General features: G+C 35.4%; 1 protein-coding gene across 1 annotated transcript in view; it reads right to left on the reverse strand.

Moving 5' to 3' along the window:
* The window catches only part of AKAP9 (A-kinase anchoring protein 9), a 219,170-nt gene that overhangs the window by 121,902 nt on the left and 69,967 nt on the right, over positions 1-27,301 (reverse strand). Inside the window, exons 3-8 of the mRNA XM_037741311.1 lie at positions 17,419-17,673; positions 11,375-11,419; positions 3,349-3,402; positions 2,818-2,988; positions 1,102-1,257; positions 80-277 (exon numbers count right to left, since the gene is read on the reverse strand). Of these exons, the coding sequence (XP_037597239.1) occupies positions 80-277; positions 1,102-1,257; positions 2,818-2,988; positions 3,349-3,402; positions 11,375-11,419; positions 17,419-17,673 (879 nt within the window). The remainder of the gene's footprint in view (positions 1-79; positions 278-1,101; positions 1,258-2,817; positions 2,989-3,348; positions 3,403-11,374; positions 11,420-17,418; positions 17,674-27,301) is intronic.

Raw genomic sequence — 27,301 nt, forward strand, 5'->3', positions numbered from 1 at the left:
CAAAAAAAAAACACTTGCATAAAAAACTTTAAACTGTAAAGCTTCTACAAGTTAGTTGACTTCCTTAAAATAAACATACCATTTCATATGCTTTAATTTTCTCTTGCAAGAAACTGATTTGCATTTTGAAGTCTTCTTTCTTTTTCTGATAATCTTCTAATAGGTGGTCTTGTTCTTCAAGCTGCTGTTGATGAGTGAGGATCTGTTGTTTGGCTTGTAGTAAGTCTGCAGCTGTGCTACTATGAGTGCTGTTTCTCAGAGTTTCACTAGCCTGTAACTGCAAATAGAAATCTCAAAACATTAAATTCTGAAGTGACTATATTAGGGAATAGACTTGGGGTGTCCCTGCAATAGCTCTCTGGGATCTTTGCTGGCTTTGCGGGCTTGAGACCCTAGCAAACATGCTGCCTTGGCTGACTAGATAGGTATACCCAAACCAATCCAATAAAATTATCTTTCACATGACACAGCAGAGAAGCTAGGTCCCCTGAGACTGAGGCAGATACGTGAAGAAAACTGGGTCCTCAAAGACAGTACTTCCTGAATTTCTGATGGCTTTCTAGTTTGTAGTTCCAATCCCTTTCAGAGGCCTGGTTGTGTTTCCGCCCTTGGGTTCTGTAAACAGCCTGAATCCTTATACTAAATACCTCCCTTTTGCTTAAGCTATTTCAAATTGTTTTGTTACTTGCCATCAGAAATTCAGATTAATGCAATTAGATTCCTGTGGCTCTAATTAAAGGAAAATGGAATATATTTAGTCTTGTTATCATTTAGAACCTAACTAAAATAAACCATACCAGGATTGGCAAAACTAGGATGTGATTACAGATTAATTTCTGCAGAAATATCCTCAGTCAACCTTATAAGATTTTATAACACTTCAAAATAGAGACAGGGAGGAAATACAAAGAAAATACTAGTAGAAAACCATTTAAGAAGTATGAATTAAATTCCTGGCTAACATAGCAACACATATTCACTGATTTTTCATACATGATATAATAAGAAATGGCTTTTTATCAATTTAGATTTGTTCTTGAGGTAAATTTTTAAACTTTATTACTAAAAACTAATGAATTTTGTCGCATTAGTAACACTTACTTGCTGAAATTGAATCTGTAATTTTTGACTCTGTTCTGTCAACTCTAAAAATTCTCTCATTGTCTCATCCTTTTCTCTTCTTGCTTGTTGTAAATTAGCAGTGAGCTGGGTTATGATGCCATCTCTTTGTTTAATGGCAGCTTCAAATTCTTGTAACTAAAAGAAAATATTACGTACTAGATTAATTTTTTTTTAATTCCCCATTACAGGTAATTTTTTTAAAATATGAATTCAAAACACACTGGCAGAATTCTTACACTTTGTAAGCAGTCTTTTCCACGTTTGAAAGCTATTAACTTACAGAAACTGGTGCTACTTCCAAATTAATTTCGAAAAATTTATCTGAACTAAGGAAAACATTATATTTGATTTGGCTTATCCATATATTTACTTATAGAAGGACAAGTGACTTTATATTTAGAGGTGCCCCTAATCTGTTCCTAGGCAACACCACCCTAGACATATTTAAACTCAACTTGTTTTTGAAGAGGATGAAACTGAAATGTACTTTGTCATCTTCATCAATGTCCTATTTCACCTTATTTTCATAACTGACTGCCATAAACAGTTATGGCAGTCTAACCACAGATGTCAATCTAACCACAAGAGGTTACTTACAAGGACCTACTGACATATTTTTCTGTTCTTTTTTGAGACAAGTTCTCATTCTGTCACACAGGATAGAGTGCAGTGGTGTGATTTTGGCTCACTATAGCCTCAATCTCCTAGGCTGAAGTGATCCTTCTGCCTCAGCCTCCCAAGTAACTAGGACTACAGGCACACACCATCATGCCTGGCTAATTTTTAAGTTTTTTGTAGAGGTGGGGTCTTGCTATTTTGACCAGGCTGGTCTCTAACTACTAGACCCAAGCCATCCTCCTGCCTTAGCCTCTTGAAGTGCGGGGATTGCAGGCATGAGCCATGCCCAACTTACTGACATTCTTAAAGGACTTAAGTTATAATATTTTGATGTGGTTTGCACCATAATTTTCTCTCAGGCTAATTACAAAAACATCTGTCCCACTAAAGTGATTTCAGACTATCATAAAGTTAAATAAGAGTCTGTGTTATATTAGCCCTGTTAATCAAATCCTACTTTTAAACAGGGTTGTTTGTGCTATGTAAAAAGACAAAAATTATGAGTGATATCGTTACCATTTAGTTGTTTTTTTTTTTTAATGAGACAGGGACTCTCTATGTTGTCCATGCTGGACTTGAACTCCTGGGCTCAAGTGATCCTCCCACCTCAGGCTCCTGAGTAACTAGAACTACAGGTGCATGCCACTGTGCCCCACTAAGTTATCGTTTGAAAACCTCCATCTTTAGGCCAGGTATGATAGCTCATGCCTGTAATCTTAGCACTCTGGGAAGCCAAGGAGAGTCCAGGAGTTTGAGGTGACACTCCGTCTCTACAAAAAAACTACAAAAAATTAGCTGGGTGTGGTAGTGCATGCCTGTAGTCCCAGTTACTTGGAAGGCTGAGGTGGGAGGATCACTTGAGCCTGGAAGGCAGAGAGTGCAGTGGGCCAAGACTGTACCACTGCACTCCAGCCTAGGTGACACAGCAGGACTCCGTCTCAAAAAAAAAAAAACAAACAGAAAGAAAGAAAAAAAATTTTTAAAAAGAAACCCATCTTTAAACACTGCACATACACTATTTTTCAAATTTCTTGTTTTTGTGAGTCGCAAACCAAAAGCCACATAAAATAAACATACTTGCTGCAGTCCTTCAGTCCCATAGGTAACTGTCATTTCTTCCAGCTCTCTGTTTAGCTCTTCAATCTCATGCTGCTTCCCAGCCAACTCACTTTCCATCATCTCTAGGTGAGTCGGACTGTACTGTGCTCCTTGTTCAGAGTAAGAATCATCAACACCAAATTCTTCTTCCTAAATCAATCCAAGATTTTAAATAATTCAGTCTAGCAATATTCCTTAGGAGAGAGATTCAAATACTGAAATCCATAGCAAGGTCCACTTTAAAATATTACTCATTACCTGGAAGATTACAGTATGGCAACCTACTTTGTTAATATAATACTTACCTCAAGAGCATAAATAGGCTATCTGCAAATTCTGTTACAATTGAGTTTTACAATAAACACTAGATAACTTTGTTTTAGGAAATATTAAAATTAATTTGAAATCACACACGGAAAGAAGTACATGCAGGAAAAAGCTTTGTTAGTAAGCCAGATGATTTTAAATAGTATTCAACATTAGTATCATGAGTAGTTTTAAATACTGTACCCTTAATAAATTTGTAGGCTTTCCTGTTCTCATCACAAAACTGCAGCCATTTACCTGTACAAAAACAATTTCTTGATATATTATGATCTTAGATATAATTTTCTTTAGCTAACAATATTTCTGTTAACTGTTTTCATGTGTACATGTCTTTTATTCCCAGGGAAAATGTGTCATTGGCAAAAACAGAGAGATTAATTTTAAATATCTAAGAGACATAATGACCATTTCAAATGCCAATCATTCCTCACACGTCTGAATGCTTACAATGCAAATGATCCCAAACTACATATATACATTTTCACATAGGTAAATTAAAGTTCCAAGTGAATTTCTGTTTGTTCTTCCGAAGTATAAACCTCAATAAATCCTCTTCTATGAAATGCTTCCTTAAAATAGTGTAAATAATTATTTTTTTATTAAATCCTATTCATTTTCAAGAAAAACAATTTACTGGTAGAAATGTCTTGAAAGCGGATGAACGAGACAAGTGGCAAGAGGAGATAAATAGATAAGAACACTTCCTCAAGAATGTTCCTCTGGGGCTAGTACTATGACAGCTATACCACCACTGACCCATGTGGAGATTTTCTACAACATATTACTGCCCATCTCTAGCACAGATATTTTGTGGAAGGAGGAAGGAGAATGACAGAATATGTCTCCAGGGTTGACCTAGTGAGAAATTAATTAAAGATCAATTAATCCACTTAGTAATCCTCTTTCCTCCTTAACAGTACAAAAGCCAACTATGTATCTGCCACATCTTAATTATTCACACTTAAAAGAATCCAAGATAATGAAGTTATTACTGTTGAAAGGCATAGGATAGAGTAGCCAGAAATAGACTTAGATCTATATGAGCCACAACACTTGAAAAAGTAAAATCCTGGCCGGGCACGGTCCCTGACATCTGTAACCCTGGTATTTTGGGAGGCTGAGGCGGGCAAATCACAAGGTCAGGAGTTCGAGACCAGCCTGCCAACATGGTGAAACCCATCTCTACTAAAAATACAAAGGGCACCTGTCATTCCAGCTACTCGGGGGTGAGTCAGGTGAATCACTTGAATCTGGGAGGTGGAGGCTGCAGTGAGCAGAGATCACATCACTGCACTCCAGCCCAGGTGACAGAGTGAGACTCCATCTCAAAAAAAAAAAAAAGTAAAAATCCTAATCAAGCATTCTTTATCAGAGTTTGATTCCTTTGCTTTTATCATAAGGACAATTTCTTTCTCTCTCTTTCTCTCTCTCTCTCTCTCTTTCTTTTAAGATGGAGTCTTGCTTTGTTGCCTAGGCTAGAGTACAGTGGCGTGATCTCAGCTCACTGCAACCTCCACTTCCCAGGCTCAAGCAATTCTCCTGCCTCAGCCTCCCAAGTAGCTGGGACTATAGGCATACATCACCATGCCTGACTAATTTTTTGTATTTTTAGTAGAGACAGGGTTTCACCATGTTGGCCATGCTGGTCTTGAACTCCTGACTTCAGGTGATCCACTTGCCTTGGTTTCCCAAAGTGCTGGGATTACAGGCAGGAGCCACTGTACCCAGCCGCGGACAATTTCTGAAAATCAAAGCTAAAGTGAAAAAAAAAAAATTCTATGGTACAATATTGCAATTGGTGAAAACTACCAGAAGGCAGGGGTACTGACTCTGATCAACCAATAAGCCAGGTGCAGTAGTGCATGCCTGTAGTCCCAGCTACAAGGGAGGCTGAGGCAGGAGGACTGCTTGAACCCAGGAGTTTGAGGCTACAGTGCACTACTGGCACACCCATTAATAGCCACCGCACTCCACTGTGGGCAATATACTGAGGCCCTGACTAAACATTTTTTTTTAATTAAAAAAAGATTATTAATATCAAGTCATCTGCAATCACTTTCAAATTAAATACTTCTAAATTGCAATTAGCTTTCTTTGGTCCTGAAATGATGCATTTTGTTGTGTCTTCTAAAATATTTTGCTTTAGTTTAACAGTGTAACGAAATGGATGTTTATGAATATAGTACTCTTCTCTTATCCACAGAGGTTATGTTACAACATCCCCAGTGGATGCCTGAAATCATGGATAGTATTGAACCTGATATATACTATGTTATTTTGATCTGATAAAGAAGACAGCTACTAAGTGAATACCAGATGGACAGAGTATACAGGGTGGATCCACTGTATGTACAAAGGGATGATTCACGTCCTGCGTAGGAAGAAGGGGATGGAGCAAGATTTCACCATGCTACCCAGAACAAGGCACAATTTAAAACTTATGAACTGTTTATTTCTGGAATTTTCCATTTAATATTTTCAGAGAGTGACTGACCACAGAAAGTAAAAACTGGGATGGGGGACTACTGCTTCTCCAAATATGATATAAAGCAATGAATATTCCTTTAAGCAGCAATGATGTCAGTATTACATGAATCAGTTTATAATAATCAGTTTATTAACTAGCAGTTACTAGTTTGCAAAAATTACATTTATAATTTAATCTAATACTTTAGTCACTGCTGTTTAATTTTTTTCTAATTCAGATAAGCAAATGTTATACTTGAACTACTGAATTCTTAAAATACCATTAATACATGACTGGTTTTTCAAAACATATTTATGTTATAATCAATGTAAAACTTAACAATATTAATAAATTTGAAAAGTTTAACATCATCTAAATTGGTTATAAAAGATTATTCACCAGTACTAAACTAAAACACACTATATTCCAAAGTTAGAACAGGAACATTTAACAGAATCTCAGGATCACTAATAGTTAACAATATTCTATTTTTTAATTTAGATAATTATTTTATTGATACCTAAAGGGTAGAGTATTTATCTCTTCTTCTAACATTAGTCTTCTAACACTATTCTATTTCCATCTATGTCCATCTGGTATTCACTTAGTAGCTGTCTTCCTTATCAGATCAAAAAAACATAGTATACGTAGGGTTCAATACTATCCAGGAGTTCAGGCATCCACTGGGAGTCTTACAACATATCCCCTGTGGATAAGGGAAGACTACTGTATTCATAAACTATTAGGTTTCTAACACTAGTAAACATTCATATGAAAGTCAATAAATAATTTGAAACATGAAGATTAGATTAACAGACTCCTTCAACTGTAAAAAAGCTGAACTTCTCTCAATGTCCTTTGTCATTGTGGCATTTGTTGAAGTTATTTAACCTGCAGACAATGTTAATATATATATATTCCTTCCACGTTCACAGAAAAATTTATTCAATCTATACAGACGAGTGAGGAAAAGTACAAGTGAGGTACATTTTAAATTTTAAAATGTTTTGTAGAGGTATCACATCATAACACCATTGCTATTCAGAAAGAATCAGAGGAAAGGTAACTTTCATTGTGTGACTATAAAATGGCCTTCACACAAAAACTCATCCTTGTAGTGAACGTCAGTTTTGATGAAACATAAAAGAACTCATCCTTAACTTATTTATAATTAATACCTTATTCTTATATTTAATTTGGAAATACACACATTAAAAACATTAATATTGAATATTTTCATAAAAATAAAAATCTGATGACTCAAGAGTTTATGAAAATTATAGTTCAATGTGCCTAAATGACTCATAGAGTTGGAGTCAAGTAATTAATGAGGTTAAAATAAATGTCATAAACCATACAAGCACTTGATTGAGAAGCATTCAATAATCAGATGAAATCTATAATAAAAGTGAATGCCCTATTACTATGTGTACATAATGGGATACATATTTGTACAAAAGAGATCTTGGAATAAAATTATCGACTAATTCTAAGGCTGAACCACTTTTCAACCCAATGAGTGTACTAGTCACAGAAGTCAAGAACATTAAACCCTTAACATACCTAACTACATACAATTTACAAAGTTCTAATTAAATATTATCAGAACCTGAAAGCATTCTGAGAATAATTTATTAAAGGAGTCCTCATCACTCATTTCATATAAACATAGTATAAAGAAAAGTATATTTCTAGTGATGAGCCATTAAAAGAACCAAGCTTTGCTGAATGTCAAATGTGTGCCAAACACGTATTAAACATTCTCAAGGTTATTTTGTGAACTACTTTCTGAGGTAAGCAACTATCCTACAAGGTATATATTATTATCATCCCCCATTTTATAGTCAAAAAAGCTGTATTTCAGAGTTTAAGTGATGTGCCCAGGTTCATACAGCTCAAAGGTGCTGAAGTGTGTAAACAGGACTTTCTGGCTTTGTCCAACCCCCCCTGCTCTTTTCTTACATCTTATTGCCCTACTTACCAGAAAAATGGTAGTCATACTTAGGCAAAATGCAAGATAATTATGTGGTCTATGATTAAAACTACTTGATTTCAAAATTTTAGAATACTCAAATACAATCTAGATCTGTCAAACTTTGCAAATCTGGCATTGTGGTGGTGAAGTTATAATGTTATGTGCTACCCAGAAATCAATCAATCAATCAATCAATCTCTCTCTCCCTCTCTGAGACAAAGTGTCACTCTGTCATCCAGGCTGGAGTACCATGGTATGATCATTAGAGCATTTCAACCTCAAACTCCTGGGTGCAAGCGATCCTTCTACTTGAGTCTCTTGAGTAGCTGCGACTACAGGCATACACTATCACTTGGCAAAATTTTTTTTTTTTTTGAGATGGGGTCTTCCTCTGTGACTGAGGCTGGAGTGCCAGTGGTATGATCAATACTCCTGGGCTCAAGTGATTCTCCCATCTCAGCCTCCCAAGTAGCTGGGACTACAAGTGCCCGCCACTATACCAGGTTAATTTTATTTTATTTTATTTTATTTTTTTAAATTTTTTTTCTGAGACGGAGTTTCGCTCTTGTTACCAGGCTGGAGTGCAATGGTGCAGTCTCGGCTCACCGCAACCTCCGCCTCCTGGGTTCAGGCAATTCTCCTGCCTCAGCCTCCTGAGTAGCTAAGATTACAGGCACGCACCACCATGCCCAGCTAATTTTTTGTATTTTTAGTAGAGACAGGGTTTCACCATGTTGACCAGGATGGTCTCCATCTCTTGACCTCATGATCCACCCGCCTCGGCCTCCCAAAGTGCTGGGATTACAGGCGTGAGCCACCGCATCCGGCCTATTTTTTTAATTTGTAGAGATGAAGTCTCCCTATGTTGCTGAGGCTGGTCTCAAACTCCTGTGCTCCAGTGATCTTCCTACCTCGGCCTCCCAAGGTACAGAGATTACAGGTGTGATATACTATGCCCAACCAATAAATCTCATTTTTTAGGTGTGTTATTGAGATATCATTCCTTAAAAGTTCCAATATAAAAAGTATTACACTGTAAGATTTATATCTTGGGTTATAAATTTGGTCTACTGATGATTATTCTGCCTCCTGAATAACCGAATATAGCTTAGAAGTCCCCTGTAATTCTGGTTCAGTCAAGCCAGCTGATATCATTAAATGGAAGAATTAAAGCTTAAAAACTAACCTAGAGCATCATAGATTCAACTAGTATCCATCTTAGCAATTTTGATGACACATTACACAAACTGTCAACTTTACTTCTATGTTTTCTCTAGACATAGTGAATCTATAAATTTCTCAAAGTATAATCCTTTGAGAATCCATATATAACGCATATAATATTACTAGGGTTATAATTCAAACCAGCTCAAATCTGTCAAAAATTATTTCATAATTATCTTTTTTCTTTTTTTAAGATGGAGTTTCACTCTTGTTGCCCAGGCTGGAGTGCAATTGCACTACCTCAGCTCACTGTAACCTCCAACTCCCAGATTCAAACAATTTTCCTACCTCAACCTCCTGAGTAGCTGGGATTACAGGCATGCACCACCACACTCAGCTAATTTTTGTATTTTTAGTAGAGAAGGGGTTTCACCATGTTGGTCAGGCTGGTCTCTAACTCCTGACCTCAGGTGGCCTCCCAAAGTGCTGGGATTACAGGGATGAGCCATTGAGCTCATGCTATAATTATGTTTTTTCAATGTAATCTTCTAAGTCATTGTTTCTTCCACATGGTAAGATAGTTCATCAATTTAGTTTTCTTGACCAACATCAACAAGAAACAGTATCATCACAAGATATATCATACTGTAAGAATAAGTATCTTTCAAAAAACTTGTTTAAAAAAAGTATGTATATGTATATATTTATTCATATATAATTATTCACGTATATAACTATAAATATATGCAACTATATATGTATATATATGAAATTCTACACATGTATTTAAAATATATTTCTCACCATGAGTTATGGTCAACAAGTATGATAAACGCTGCTCTAAGTTTTATCTGTAGTGCTTATATTTAAATACTATTTGTACCTTACCTTAAAACACATCATTTTTATAGATATCACAGATAGTTTCAGTAAATTTTTCTGAACCTGTAATAACCAGTTTAATTTTTAAAATGCAGCTGAAGATTGTCTTATTATAACAAGAATTTCCAATATTATTAATTTACATTTTCCTACAGAAAACCTGACATCACCATCTTTTGATATCTTTAGCTTTTCAAATTATATTTAAAAACTAAAATTTGCCCTATTATCTCAATGTGAAAAAACAGCTATACAAATTTTAACCAAATTTCATGGGCATATATGGGATAGTCTGATCTAGAGCCACTAACATACATATATAAAATTCACTTTAGTGTAAAAAAAAAATGCACTTTGTGGAATTCTGGGTGCACCCCAAAGATGCAGGTAGTTTAAGCACCAAAGAATCCAAGACTTTCAATCAAGAAATATAATTTATAAGAATTAGAGCATTATAGAGGAAAGAAAAGTTTTCACATGCAATCATACCTTGGTGTCTCCAGGGGAATTAGCTCTAGGACCCCCCTAAGTAGACTAAAATCATGGATGCCTAAGACCCTTAATGGCATGGTATTTGCATACAATCTGTGGACATCCATCCATATACTTTAAATCATCTCTAAGGTTACTATGTAAATAGTTGTCAAACTGTATTTTTAAATTTTATATATTTGTTATTGCAGTACTGTTATTTTTTATTTTTTTGTGAATATTTTCTATCTGTGGTTGGTCAAATCCTCAAATGTAGAACCCTCAGAGATGGAGGGCCAATTATATGTGCCCCAAATTTAAAGTCACAAAAGCAGACTCTGAATTGCAAGCAGCGATTTTAAATCAAGATACCTCCCATAGAGGCAACTTTAGCTTAAATCAGGCACCAATGTATTTATTTAATGTTGGCTAATTATTTTTCCTGGACAAATTACTAGTAAGTGTATTCCAACTTTTAAACACATTAAATTCTAAAGTAGCAAAGTTTTTACTGCTATTAGCAATGTAAAACAGTAATATATTCTTTAAGAACATGGAAGTGTTTTTTTTTCTAATAGAGACCTACAATAAATGGAAACTTATTGAATACACTGAGTTACTGAACCATTTACTGAATGGTAAAAAACCACTGAGAGTATAGAATAGTTTACAGTCTCCTCAAATTCTGGACTAAAGAAATGGCAATCACATCTAAAAGAATAAGAAAAAGATAACAAAATGACATATACTTATTACCAACACATAAATAAGGCATTTCCTAGAGTGGCCAATACCTATATCGGCCTTTATCACCTAAAGTAAAAACTACTATTAAAACATTAACTTCAATAAACAAATTTATATGATTAGAATTCAAGCATTTATAAAAAAGCATAACTCAAAATGAAGTATCCTATCCAAAATATCAAAAAAATTTTGATATTTTTACTGTGCTAAATATGGATACTTTGTAATGGTCACATGTCTAAGAAACCCAATATCAAATACTTTCCAGAAACTAAAGCAGGGACCACGCTATTCAACCAGACTTAAGACCTTAGCTAACAATCTGAAAAAAAAAAATCAGTAATAGATAATCTTCAGGTTCTAGTCACTTAACACCATATTTATAAAAACATAATAGAAGCATGAGTTACAAGAACTCAAGTAGCAACAATCAATAATTTCAACAATAATATAAAATATACATTTTATTTATGTTATTAGAAATCAATATAATTTAGTCTTACCTCTGAGCTGTAGTCATCTGCTGTGGTTGAAACTTCACTTTCCAGCTAAAACCAAAGTAAAAACCAAATATAATTATAACTTTTTTGTGTTAAGTATCGTACTTCACTAAGCTATTACTATTGGTAACATATGATGGAAAAGTCACATAAAGTACCACTAAAAAACTAGTAAAAATTATTCGAATCTTTAAAATTTTCATTTAATTATAAATAATGGCAAAATAATGCAACTAAAATGTACCAGTAGGCATTTTTCTAAATATAAAAGTATCAAGAGGTACTTTCATACAGGATCTTATATACAGTACATATCATTTGTAAGCCAAAAGCACCAAGACACCATTCCTCTGATCCTTGTACAGTAGCCTCCATTTTATCCATGGTATTGCTTCCTATAATTTCAGTTACCCACGGTTAAATGTGTTTAGAAAATATTAAAACGGAAGATTCCAAAAATAAACAATTTATAAGTTTTAAATTGTGCACTGTTCTAAGTGGCGTGATGAAATCTCACTCTGTCCCATCTAGGACATGAATTGTCCCTTTGTACAGCATATCCACACAGTATATGCTACTTGCCCAATAGCTACTTGGTAGCTATCTCTGTTATTAGATGCACTGTCATACAGTATGGCAGTATGCAGTATTGCAGTGCTTGTGTTCAAGTAATGGCACAAGATTACTGTGCCTTGCTTTAGTCAAAGTGTAAGATTACTGTGCCTAATTTATCAATTAAACTTTATCATAAGTATATGAGTATAGGAAAAAACACAGTATATATAGAGTTCAGTACTATCTGTGGTTTCAGGTCTCCACTGGGGGTGTTGGACTATACTCCTGATATGGTTTGGCTGAGTTCCCCATCCAAATCTCATCTTGAATTGTAGCTCCCATGATTCCCATGTGTTTTGGGAGGGACCTAGTGGGAGATAACCAAATCATAGGAGTGGCTTCCCCATACTGTTCCCGTGGTATTGAATAAGTCTCATGAGATTTGATGGTTTTATAAGGGGTTTCCCTTTTGGCTTGGCTCTTTTCTCTTGTCTGCTGCCATGTAAGATGTGCCTTTTGCCTTCTGCCATGATTGTGAGTGAGGCCTCCCCAGCCACGTGGAACCATGAGTCCATGAAACTTGTTTTTTTTTTTTTTTTTTTTTACAAATTACCCAGTCTCCACTATGTCTTTATCAGCAGCATGAATATGGAATAATACAACTCTCCACAAATAAGGAAGAACTACTGTACCTCTTTAAAATGAAAGAAAGTCCTAAAACACTGCTGTTAGAAAAGTTCGGCTAGGCGTGGTGGCTTACACCTGTAACCCCAGCACTCTGGGAGGCCAAGGTGGGTGTATCATTTGAGGTCAGGAGTTCAAGACCAGCCTGGCCAATATGGTGAAACCTCACCTCTACTTAAAAAAACAAACGAACAAAAACTATCCAGGTGGTAGTGGCACACACCTGTAAACCCAGCTACTTGGGAGGCTGAGGCAGGAGAACTGCTTGAGCCTAGGAGGTGGATGCTGTGGTGAGCCAAGACTGCACCATTTTACTCTAGTTTGGGTGACAGAGTGAGGTCCTGTCTTTAAATAAATAAATAAATAAGAAAAGTTCAATTTCTCTGAAAGAAAAATCATAAAATCTTGATGCTAAAAAACTAATAACTAAAGAAAAAATAACCACCTCTGTTGTTGTAACACCTTTACAGTTTACAAAAGCACTTTTAAAGCCATTCTTGTTTCACTATCACATCCCTGGATTTGGGTATGAAGTGAGCAACTTTTTCAAGCTTCCCTAAAAGAAGTAGTAGAAAGAGTCAAGGAACAAATCCAAATTTTCTGACTCCAAAAGTACTATTTTCACTGTTGACCCTCTCATCTAACCTAAGAATCTCATTTTGATGGTTAGAGAAGTGAGACCCAGAGAGTTTCACCCTTTCATTCAATAAATACTGTCACTGTCTCCTTTCTCATCTACACCTATGGAAATTCTATTCAACATTCAAGCCCAAATTCTAAAACTACCCTCTCCATGAAGTAGTAACTGAGGCCAAGAACAAAAATAAGCTTGCCTGTAATATAAAATGCTATTAACAGTGGTTCCTAACTCATGAGATTCTTTTTTTTTTTTGAGAGAGAGTCTTGCTCTGTCGCCCAGGAGTGCAGTGGTGTAATCTTGGCTCACTGTAACCTCGCCTTCCAGGTTCAAGCACTTCTCCTGCCTCAACCTCCCAAGTAGCTGGGATTACAGGCATGTGCCACCACGCCCAGCTCATTTTTGTATTTTTAGTAGAGATGAGGGTTCACCATGTTGGCCAGGCTGGTCTCGAACTCCTAACCTCAAGTGATCTGCCTGCCTCGGCCTCCCAAAATGCTGGGCTTACACAGGTGTAAGCCACTGCACCCAGCCGAAATTCTCTTTTAAACCTGAAATACTGTCATGACACAACCCCTCATGTTCATTAAATGCATATTGTGTACTAGAAATGGTAGTACTGAGAATTAAATGGTGAATAATACAATTGTTGCATTCAAAATGGTAAAACTATAGAATAGAGAAACCAAATATTGGTTTGTATATTTAAAAAAAGATAATATACCTTTGAGCCAAATCAAGCACTAGAGTTGCCATACTGCATTATTTTTTAAGTTCCAGTTTTAATAAAACAAAAATTACAAGACATACAAAAAAAGAGGAAAGTATAGCCTATGCACAATGGTCAAAAGAAACTGTCCCTGAGGAACACAGATATTGTACTTAATAGACAAAGTTTTGTTTTGTTTTGTTTTTTGAGACAGAAGTTCGTTCTATCACCCAGGCTGGAGTGTAGTGGTGTGATCACAGGCCACTGTATCCTCCAACTCTTAGGCTCAAGCAACTTTCCCACCTTAGCCTCTGGAGTAGCTGGGACCACAGGTGTGCAAAACCATGCCCTGCTAAACTGTTTTACTTTTTGTAGAGACAGGGTCTTCCTTTGTTGCCCAGGCTGGTCTCAAACTCTTGGGCTCAAGTAACCCCCTTGCCTCTGCCTCCCAAAGTGCTGGGGTTACAGGTATGAGCCATCAAGCCCGGCCAACAAAGATTTTAACTGAGCTATTTTAAATATAGTCAAATAACTAAAGAAAATAAAATCTAAAAAAAGAATTTTTTAAATTGTAAGAACAGCACCTCACTAAATGAAGAATATAATAAAACAAAGAAATTATGCAAGAACCAAATAAAAATTCTGGAGTTGAAAAGAAAAATAAATGAAAAAGCCACTGGAAGGACTCAATAGTAGATCTAAGCTGAAAGAAAAAGAGAATCACAAACTTCAAGATAGATCAATTGAAATTATCCACCCTGAAGAACAGAAAGATGACTATATGTTAGAACATTTAAATGCCCACAGTATTTTAAAAGACTGAATTTACATAATATAAAATGTGTGCTGTAACATCTTTTGTCCCCAGTAACAGTCTTCATAATAAAGTCATTGCAAATAGACACAAAAAAGCATTTAACAAAGCTCAACACTCAGGTTGGGTGCAGTGGCTCAAGCCTGTAATCCTAGCACTTTGGGAGGCTGAGGCAGGCATATAACTTGAGTCCATGAGTTTGAGATCAGTCTGGGAAACATGACAAAACCCCGTCTCTACAAAAAACACAAAAATTAGCTAGGTATGGTGGTGTGGGCCTGTAGTCCCAGCTACTTGTGGGGCTGAGGTGGGAGGATCGCTGGGGCCTGGGAGGTTGAGGCTGCAATGAGCTGTGATTGTGTCACTGCATGCCAGCCTGGACAATAGAGTGATATCCTGTCTCAAAAAGCAATGAAATAAGTGGCTGGGCACAGTGGCTCTTGCCTATAATCCCAGCACTTTGGGAGGCTGAGGTGTACAGATAACTTTAGGTCAGGAGTTCAAGACCAGCCTGGCCAACATGGTAAAAACCCCATCTCTACTAAAAATACAAAAATTAGTCGGGCAATCCCAACTACTCAAGCAGCTGAGGCAGGAAAATCACCTGAATCTGGGAGGCAGAGGCAGTGAATCGAGATCACACCACTGCACTCCAGCCTGGGCAACAAAGCAAGGCTTTGTCTCAATAAACAAACAAACAAACAAACAAATAAATAAAGTAAAATGAAAAATAAAAACAAAACAAAACTTCAACACTCCTTCCTTTCATAATGAAAACATTCAACAAACCAGGAATAAAAGGGAACTTCATCAATCCAATAAAGGATAGCTACAAAAAAAAAAAACAAAAAAAACCCAGCTAATATAAAACTCAATGGTTAAAAAAAAACCTGAATGCTTTCCCCTTATTATGAGAAACAATACAAGGATGTCTGCTCTCACCACTTTTTTTCAACATTGTCCTATATCTTCCAGCTACGGCAATTAGAAAAAAGAACATCAACATTGGAAAGGAGGAAGTTAAACATTTCTAGTTTAGTTGCAGATAATATTTTCTCATATACAGGGAAAAATCCAAGGAATTCGCCAGAAAAAAAAAAAATCTATTAGAACTTATAGATGAGTTAGTTCTACAAGGGTTCAGGGTAAAAGATCAATATATAAATTCAGTTGTATTTCTATACTGTACATGAATAATGAACAATCAGAAAATAAAAATACAATTATATTTAGAATAGTAATAAAAAGCAGTAAAATGCTTAGAAATTAAATAGCAATAAAATGCTTGGTGGGTAGGCATAGTTGCTCATGCCTGTAAATAATACTTTATAGGCACGAGCACTTTGGGAGCCAGGGCAGGAGGATCACTTGAGTCTAGGAGTTCAAGACTAGCCTGGGCACAAAGTGAGACCACATCTCTACAAAAAAATAAAAATAGAATAATAAAAACAAAGCCAAGCACGGTGGCTCATGCCTACAATCCCAGGACTTTGGGAGGCCAAGATGGGTGGATCTCCTGAGCTCAGGAGTTTGAGACTATCCTGGGAAACATGGCGAAATCCCATCTCTACCAAAAACAGAAAACATTAGCCAGGTGTGGTATTATGCACCTGTGGTCCCAGCTACTCAGGAGGCTGAGGTGGGAGGATGGCTTCAGCCTGGCTGTCAGGGGTTGCAGTGAGCCGATATAGAGCCACTGCACCCCAACTAGGGTGACAGAGTCAGACGCCCGTCTCAAAAATAAATACATAAATAAATAAATAAATAATAAAATGCTTGGGAGTATATTTAACAAAACAAATGTAAGACATTTACACTGAAAACTACAATATAATATAGAAAGAAATTAAAAACCTAAATAAATAAAAATCCTGTGTTCATAGGCTGAAAGCCTTAATACTGTTAAGGTGACAAAACTCCCCAAATTCATCTACAGATTCAGTGTAATCCCTGTCAAAATCCTTGGTGTTTTTAATGCAGAAACAGAAAATCTGACCCTCAAATTGATATGCAAATGCAAGGCAATAGCCAAAACAATCCTAAAAAAGAAGAAAGTTGGAAGACTCAAACTTACTGATTTCAAAACCTGTTATGAAGCTACATTATTCAAGACTTGGGGGCACAGTAGCAAAGGCTAAACATATAGATCTACAGAATATAATTGAGGGGATAAATATAAACCCTCACCTTTATATTCATTGACAATTCACTGGGAAAAGAATAGTCTTTTCAACAAATGGTGTTGGTACAACTGGATAGCCACAAACAAACAAACAAAAAAATGAAGTCAGACACCTATCCCCCATGCTAGCAAAGGTCTAATCATAGCACACTGCACATCTTTACATCTGCCTTCTCCACTAGAATAATTTTCCTAAAGGGTAGAGACTGTCATATCCATCTTTGTATCCTGGTGCTCAATCTTTGGTATACTGCAGTTGTTTAACATATGTTAAATTAAGCTCACAAAACTCCCTCTTTGAGGTTATTAAAAATTGTAGGTGTGACTGTTCAGTTACCACAGTACTAAAACTTTTAAGAGGACATAAAAACCATGATCAAATTGCACATAGTTGCTAATGACTGTTGTTATTACGACTACTTTCCACTGAGAATCATAATGATTAAAAATCTGGGAGAATACTTACTTCAGCGGAGAAGACCTGGTCATGACTGGTTATTTCTCCACTATGTAGAGTTCTCATCGTAGATTCAGGAGTCACAGTTGATTCTACTCTCTGAGAACTATTTATGTACATTTCATCACACTGTGATTGATGAATATTCAAATCATGGTGGGCTGACACATCATGTTTACTGCCTGATGTTTTTCTCTTTTTTTTCTGCTTCTTGGAAGGATTCTGCCCATCTGATTGAGCTTTTCTTTGTCGAAACTGGGCAAGCTAAGGAAAAAGGAAATTATCGTTATTGTCAAAGATAATTTTTCTTTATTGCCACGAAGAAAAAGCAGCTTTGGGAGTCTCAAAGATCAAACTATCACTCAAAAAAAAAAAAAAAAAAAAAAAAANAAAAAAAAAAAAAAAAAAGATGATAAAATAAGGACAATTATTACACTCTTTAGCATAAAAATAACTATTAGAATGCAAAGAAACATTTCTGAATGAACCTACTGAAATATTGAGAGGTAAGAACTGAAAATATCATGTATATAAATAAAAGAAAATTAGCCCAGAATTAGGCAGAATAAGGAAAATCGGGCACTGTCATTCACTGCTTGGTGAGAATATAATCTCACCAAGATTTTATTTTACTTTTTGAGACAGGGGTCTTACTCTGTCACCCAGGCTGGATTGCAGTAGCACCATCACAGCTCACCACAACCTTCTGGGTTCAACAGATCCTCCCATGTAAGTTCCTAAGTAGCTGGGACTACAGGAACATGTCATCACACTTGGCTAATTTAATTCTTGTATTTTTTTGTACAGATGGGTTTTTGCCATGTTGCCCAGCCTGGTCTTCAACTCTTGGGCTCAAGCAATCCGCCTGCCTCGGCTTCCCCAAAATGCTGGGATTACAGACATGAGCCACTGCGCTGGCCAATCTCTGGACTTTAGATTATATGGAAACACACACACATACACACATGCACATACAGAGTACTAAATGCATTTGCCTTCTGGAATTTCTGGGTCTTCTATTACTATATACTAAAAAGATTCAGTTCATGCAAAAAGATTTAGCTATATAAAGTGGTCACTGCAGCCATATTTATAATGGAAAAAAAACTGGAAATAACTTAAATATCAAACAACAGTGCTTTCCAGCCCTTAAGCATTTACATATCATTATCAGGATTTTTGTCCTATCCTAGAGCCACCTTTATGTGTCATTTACTTAACATGTTTAAATCAATGTAGCTTTCTTATTTAAATTTATTTTAACAAATAGAGGCTTCTATTAGGTTGGTGCAAAAACTGCAACTGCTTTGGCACTGAACTAAAAGCTCCAAAATGGTGGCATAGAAGCAAGCTGGTTTCACTCCCCCTCACAGAAAACCACAAACAAATATACAGCACCTAGATTATTACTGGCAATATCCCAGAATTCAAATATGAGGAAGAAACTATTCAAGATTACAGAGAAGTGAAAAAACTCTGAGCAGAAGTTAAAAGAATTAGACTTCGATTTTCATGATTCCCATTCCCCTAATCTGTCCAGCACCAAACATGGAAAATATTCCCCAACTCACTGTTTCTACACTGGAAAACGTGAGACCAAGGTAGAAAACCAGCTTCCCCAACAAGTTGGGCTCCTTGACAGAAGATCTGTCCCTGGCTCAACCCATGGGAAGTACTGGGAATATCTGAAGGGAAAAATATTCCTAACAGCCAGAGACAAAGCGGGGAGCCAAAACTACCATTCCTAGTCCTGGAAACTCTGCTTTGCAACTTGGCCAAAGGAGAAGCCAAATTAGAATGGCTGTTCAGTAGCAACATACTGTTAGAGGTTCATGCCACAGGTCCTCTGGGCATGAGTCCCTAGACAGCCTAGGGACCTTTGGGACCTTACCCATCAAGGATGGATAACACTGATTGTTTACTAGAACTGAGGGAAACTGGGGCTAAGGCAACATATGCATTATATTATGTAGTGCTGAAAAGGAGGCAGCAACAGAGTACAAAAAAAAGACAGAAAGGCAAAACATAAAAGGCTCTCTAAGCAAACACATCCAGTAAAAGCTAAAACAAGCCAGACAGAGAAGACTAGAATAAATAACAAAATCTAGACGTATATCCACAAGAAATAACAGCAAATGGGAAATCTTGACTCAGTCAAATGGACAAATCAAAGAACCAGCGAATGACCCTAACAAGACAGAAATATGTGAACTCTGTGAAAAAGAATTCAAAATAGCAGTTTAAAGGAAACTTAGTGATCTTCATAACACAGAAAAGCAATGCACAGATTTATTAGAGAAATTTAACAAAGATTAAAAAAATTATAAATCAACAGAAATTTTGGAACTGAGAAATAGATTGCTGCTGAACAGAAAAAATCATTAGAGGCTCTCAATAGCAGAATGGATCAAACAGAAAAAAGAATCAGTGAGCTCAAAGACAGGCTACTTAAAAATACACAGAGTAGAAAAAAGAAAGAATGAAAAAGAACAAAGATCACATATGAGATATAGAAAATTACCTCAAAAGATCAAATCTAAGAATTATCAGTGTTCAAAAGGGAGTTCTAGTCTTCACTGCCTGGCTTATTTTGTTTTTTACTGAATGTGTTAACTTAGGGAGTCTTTGTAATTTATGTATTGCTTTTGTGTCTTTTTTTTTTTTTTTGTACTATGTCACTGCCTGTTTTTCAGCGTTTCATAACATAATGCCTTAACTATAATGCAAGGGGGTAGAAATCCTATTCAAGAAATAATAAAAACTTTCCAAAATCTGAGAAAGAGATAAAATATCCAGGTATAGAAACATTACAGAACAAGGCAGATTTGACCCAAGAAACACTACTCCAAAGCATTTAATAATCAGACTCTTAATGGACAAAGAGAGGATCCTAAAAGTGGCAAAAGAAAAGAAGCAAACAACATATAAAAGAGCTCCAGTTCATCTGGCAACAGATTTCTCAACAGAAACCATACAGGTTGTACAGGAGGAAGAAACCATACAGGAAGAAGTGGGACAACATGTTCAAAGTGCTGAAGGAACAAAATTGCCACCCAAGGATACGGTATCCAGCAAAGCTGTCCTTCAAATATGAAGGAAGAGGAATAAAATATTTCACAGACAAACAAAAGCTGAGAGAATTCACTAACACCAGACCAGTCTGACAAGAAAAGCTAAAGAGCTCTTCAACCTGAAAGAAAAAACACTAATGTGAAAAAACAAAACATGTGAAGGTATACAACCCAGTGGTAAAATTAAGCACATGGACAAACCCACAATACCCTAATACTGTAATTGTGGTATAGCACCTACTTATAACTCTAGGATGAAGTCCAATACAATCCTACCAAAAACATTAATAGCTACAACATCCTGCTAAGAAATAGGCAATACAAAAACATGTAAATCGAGACAAAATAAAGTCAAAATGTGGAGGGAATGGAGCTAAAGTATAGAGGGCCTTTTTCTCTTTTGTCTGTTTCTATTCTTTTCTTTGAGGCCTAAGATAAGTTGTCATCTCATTAAAATAACTTCTGGAACCTGCAAGACGTCTTTTTAAGTTTCATGGTAACCACAATGCCAAAAACTGTAATATATTCACTACAAATAAAAAACCAATTAAAACATACTACCAGAAAAAAAAAACACTTAACTTCAAAGAAAGACAAGAAAGGAAGAAGAGAGGAATTATAAAACAACCAGAAAACAAGCAACAAAATGGCACTAGTAAGACCTCACTTACCAATAATAATACTGAATGTAAATACACTCAATTCTTCAATTGAAAAGGTGAGAGTGGCTGAGTAAATAGAGAAATAAGACCCAACTATAAGCTGCCTATAAAAAACCCACTTCGCCTATTAAGAACACAAACAGACTGAAAATGAAGGGATAGAAAAAGATATTCCACGCAACTGGACACCCAAAAAGAAAAGGAGCAGCTATGCTTACATCAGATAAAATAGGCTACTAGTCAAAGACTATAAAAAGAGACTAAGAAGATCATTATATAATGATAAAGGGGTCAATTCAGCAAGAAGATATAACTATTATAAATATTTATGCACCCAGCATCAGAGCTCCCAAGTATAAAAAGCAAGTATTAATAGATCTAAAGGGAGAGATAGACTGCAATGCAATAAGAGTAGGGAACTTAAATATCCCAATCCCAGTATTGGACAGATCATCCAAAGAAAAAATTAAAGAAACATCAGAGTTAAATTACACACTAGGCCAAACAGGCCAAGCTGATATTTACAGAACATTTCACCCAACTCCTGAAGAGTATTCTTTTCATCAGCACATGGAACATTCTCCAGAATAGACCATAAAACAAGTCTCAACAAATTCAAAGGTAGAAATTCATTAGGCCATAAAACCAGTCTCAACAAATTCATTAGGTCATAAAACAAGTCTCAACAAATTCAAAAGGTAGAAATCATATCAAGTATCTTTTCTGACCACAACGGAATAAAACTAAAAATCAACAACAAGAACCTCAGAAAACACACACAAATAATAAGCATGCTCCTGCGGGGCATTGTGGTTCATGTCTGTAATCCCAGCACTTTGAATGGCTGAGGTGGGACAACTGCTTGAGGCCAGGAGTTCAAGACCAACCTGGGAAATAAGATTTCACTTTGTTGCCCAGATTGGTCTCAAACATACAAAAATTCAAAACGTTGGCTAGGCATGGTGTCCTGCACCTGTGGTCCCAGCTACATGAGAGGCTGAGGCAGGAGGATTGCTTGAGCCCAGGAGGTTGAGGCTACACTGAACCATGTTCACACCGCTGCACTCCAGCCTGGGCAACAAAGAAAGACCCTGTCTCAAAAAACCAACATATTCCTGTATGACAAATGCCATTATTTGCAGAAATAGAAAAAAAAACCTTAAAATTTTGATAGAACCACAAAACATCCCAAATAGCCAAAGCAAAAAGAACAAAGCTAAAAGCATCACACTACCTGACTTCAAAATATACTACAAAGCCATACTAACAAATCAGCATGGTCCTGGTATAAAAACAGACACATAGGCCAATGGAACAACATAGAGAACCCAGATATAAATTCACACATTTATAGTCAACTCATTTTCTACAAAGGTACCAAAAGTGTATAACATCCACCCAGAAAATAAACATCAGAGTTAAACTACATATTAGACTAAATAGGCTGAGCTGATATTTATAGAACATTTCACCCAACTGCTGAAGAATACACATTCTTTTCCTCAGCGCATGGAGCATTCTCCAGGGTAGACCATACATTGTGAGAAAAGGCCAATCTCTTCAATAAATGATGCTGGAAAAACTGGATAACCATAAGCAGAAGAATGAAACTATATAAATATCTCTTACCATATTCAAAAAAAATCAAATCAAAATGGATTTTAAAAATCTAAGACCTGAAACTACTACAAGAAAACAGTAGATAAATTCTAGGACATTGGTCTGGGGAAAGTTTTTTTTTTTTTGGTCTAAGGTCTCAAAAGCATAGACAACCAAAGGAAAAACAGACAAATGGAATTAGGCTAAAAAGTTTCAGAAGAGTGTGGTGGCTCACACCTGTAATACCAGCACCATGGCAGGCTGAGGCAGGAAAATCACTTGAGCCCGGGAGTTTTAGACTGGCCTGCATAACACAGTGAGACACAGATCTAGCTCCACAAAAAACAAATAATTAAAAAATGTTTTTAAAGCTAAAATGTTTCTGTACAGCAAAGGAAACAACCAACAAACTAAAAAGACAACCCACAGAATGGGAAAAAATAGCTACAAACTATCCATCTGACAGGGTGTTAATAATGACCGGAATATATAAGGAGTTCAAACAGCTGAACAGCAAAAGAGCAAGTAATTAAAACATGGGCAAAAGATCTGAATAGACATTTCTCAAAAGAATACATCCAAATGGCCAACAAGTATATGAAACAAGGCTCAATGTCACTAATCATCAGAGAATTGCAAATCAAAATCATCATGATATATTATCTCACTGCAGTTAAACTGACTTTTATCAAAAAGACAGGGAATAAGAGATGCTAGGAAGGATATGGAGATAAAAGAATCCTTGTAAACTGTTAATAGGAATGTAAATCAGCACGGCCATTATGGAAAACTATATGAAGGATTTCTAAAAAACCAAAAATAGAACTACCACAGGATCCAGCAATTCCAATACTTGGTATATATTCAAAAGAAAGAAAATCAATATATAAAAGAGATAGCTGCATTCCCATGTTTTTTTGCTGTACTATTCACAATAGCTAAAATATGAAATTAGCCTAAGTGTCCATCAATTGATAAATGAATAAAGAAAATGTGGTATTTATACAATGGAATATTATTCAGCCATAAAAAAGAATAAATTATCATTTGCAGCACCATGGACACAGTGGAGAGCATTACGTTAAGTGAAATAAGCCAAGCACAGAAAGACAAATATCACATCTTCTCACTCATATATGGGAGCTGAAAAAGTGGATGAAAATAGTGAGGAGATTGGTGGTTACCACAGACTGGGAATGGTAGGAGGGTGGAGAAGATGAAGAGGGGTTGATAATGGATACAAGAAACAGTTTAATGGAAGAAATAAAACCTAGTGTTTGATAGATTAGTAGGGTGACTATAGTTTACAAAAATCTACTGAATATTTCAAAATACCTAGAAGAAAATAATTTATTTCTAGCACAAATAAAAGTCACATATTTAAGGTAACTGACATCCCAGTTACACTGATTTGATATTTACAAATGATATGAGTGCATTAAAATATCACATATTTCTAAAATATATACATTATGTATCAATAGAAATTTAAAAGTAAATTTATTTTAAAAGGAGACTTTATATCCCTGGCACAAATTAAAAGTCAGTATCCCTGTCATTTCTTTTTTAGAAAAGTAAACAAAAAGAAATACAATAAAAAATTATTAAAATTTTAGTTAGATATTGCTGAAGGCTATAAGAGAAATGGGCAAGTGTTAAAAAGGTGCTAAGAATATACAAGTATCATAAGCAGATGAATTAAAAGGAAACTAGCAAACATGATAACTTTCTTAAAATACTATTTAACATTTTTCTCTATTTTTCTATTTTTTTATTGGTATAGATTTGAGGAGGGAAATACAGTTTTGTTACATGGATATATTACATAGTGGTGAAGTCTGGGCTTTTAGAGTAGGTATTACCCAAATAGTGTACATTGCACCCATTTATCCAATGTTTTAATACTGGATCAGGATAGACCTAAAATATCTCATCACCAACTAACATCAGAAGTGGGTATTACGTGCTTTAGGCAACACTAGGCTAACTATTATGACTCCGTATTAAAAATATTAATGTAAACCATTATTGCTAACAAAGATGTTCATGACAGAGTAGTAGGTATATTACTGCTGTATAATCTATTTTTTATATGTATAATCTATTTTTATGAAAAAATATATATACCTCTTTTTAACAGAGAAGGCAGGACTCAGACTCACATCCTTCAACAATTATATCTAGCTTGAATTTTAATAACATTGTACTTGTAGGCATAGAGAAATCCTGGAAGAATATAACCCTAATAACTTTGGTGTATCTCTGGACTTGAGATTACAGGTAATTTTCCTTTTGCTAATGTGAAATTTCCTTCTTTTATGCAATAGATTTTCTAATTTTTCTAAGAAGCAACTATTTGCCACTAATTCCTAAATTGAATTTGAGCTCTTTAGTCATTCTGAGAGGAGAGAAATCAAAGAATAAGAACAGGTATAAGTTTCATTATACCTTAAAAAAAGAAAATATAATACTAGTATTAATATAACTATTATACCAATCACAACAATGCCCAGAAAATTTATCACACAAATAAAGCAATTTTTAATAATGCTCATATTACTATCAAAATATGTGACAAATATGTTAGCTACAGAAACACACACAACATATTTTATACTTATTTTGTCTGCTGTGGATAAACTATATGTACTGTTTACTTAATAAAGACATCTAATTTATAAATCAGAAATAGCTAATTGCTAGCCTAGTAGAATATAAAAACAGATTATATTTAAATTTTTTCCCAGTTATTCAGCAATTACCCACTTATTCCACCTCATGTCTCCTTGAGGAACAGGTGCAAGACCAGTTGCCTCCATCTGTACATTAAGCAACTGGAACGCACTTAAACTACTTTGGAGGATAGCAAATTCATTCTTCAAAATAAACCAACTGGAATACTGTTAAATATATTATCTGTAAATGGAATCAGAATTCTAGGCATTGTTTAAAAAGAAAAGATCCCTCAGAGAGAAAGCAAAACCAAAAGAAATTAATAGCATTATTGATATTTATGCTCAATTTCAGAAACTTAAAATTTCACATTGTTTATATTAGAAAATACATTTGGACAGCAAAATATATCAGGGCAAAGATGAAAATTTGGTTTGAGATTTCAACTGTACTAGGGTATACATAATTTATTGTTAATATTTATTCAGATGTGCAAATACATAACAAATGAGAAAAACTAAAACTCTGCATTAAAAAAAGTTTAAAAATCTGAGAGAATAATATTCATTACTAAATGAATCCAAATTTAAAAGCTAACGGATAGATATGGAACAAAAAGAGGAATTTTTCTATTACAGTACTTAGAATGAATCACTTCTAAGGACATTAAATTACCACGCCATTGTTTTAGGCTTACGTTACTGATTATATGAAGTCATATTATTTTTCAGACTAACCAGAAGGTAAGTTCAATGAGGGTAAGGGCATTTCTTTTGTTCAATGCTATATACACAAAGCCTAAAATAATATTCAATAAGTACATGTCGAGTAAAAAGAAAAGATAATTTATCTTTTACAGAAAAGTCGCCACTAAGCAATAATTTAAAGCACCACTTCATAGGACTTGAGAACCAAAACAGTGTAAGAGGAATATTTAATTCTACTATATTAAAAACTCACAGTTTCAAAATTAACAATTTTCTAGTTACTTATTAAATGAATTAAAATACATAAAATTATAATCTCCCTCCTCCACCAAAAGAAAAAAAATTAAATTCTCAGAAAAATAATACCTACAATAACTTTTTAGCAAGAGTTTTGTTTTGTAAAAATGTGAGAGAGGGAACAGGATCATACATATTCAATTTCTTATATTAATAGATATTTAAGCTATTTACTTTAAATCTGAAAAATGGCAAGCTAGAAGATAAGGAAATATCCTACTCAATTAGGTAATCATCTTATACTGAAATGATGCACTTTAAATTTCTGAGAAAACATTTATTCTAAAACATGGTAAAGATTCAGACTACAGCCATCTGTGTTTGTCATTTGGAAGCCAATTATAAAAATGTTAACATATGCAGTCACAGAAATAGTTGCAAAAGATTTACTGGAAAGATACAATGTCCATATATAATTGTCTTTCAAAACTGGTTAGGTTCTCAAGCAAATGTCTTACCTTGACCAGAACATGAATAAATGAGTAAATACAAATAATAATTTATTCCTTAAACTTAAGATTTTTAACTTCATAAATGATCATTCTGAATAAAACAATGAATTTTTAAAAGGCTGTATGTATAAAATATGCCAAGTTTTTGGCCAGGCGCAGTGACCCATGCCTGTAACCCCTGTACTTTGGAAGGCCGAGGCAGGTGATTGCCTGAGGTTGGGAGATGGAGACCAGCCTGACCAACATGGTGAAATCTGGTCTCTACTCAAAATACAAACCTTAGCTGGGCATGGTGGGGCATGCCTATGATTCCAGCTACTCAGGAGGCTGAGGCATGAGAACCACTTTAACCCAGGAGGCGGAGGTTGCAGTGAGCTGACATGTGCCACTGTACTCCAGCCTGGGTGACAGAATGAGACTCCATCTCAAAA

The sequence above is a fragment of the Cebus imitator genome, unplaced genomic scaffold (assembly GCF_001604975.1).
Source record: "Cebus imitator isolate Cc_AM_T3 unplaced genomic scaffold, Cebus_imitator-1.0 Scaffold98, whole genome shotgun sequence".
NCBI lineage: Eukaryota > Metazoa > Chordata > Mammalia > Primates > Cebidae > Cebus > Cebus imitator.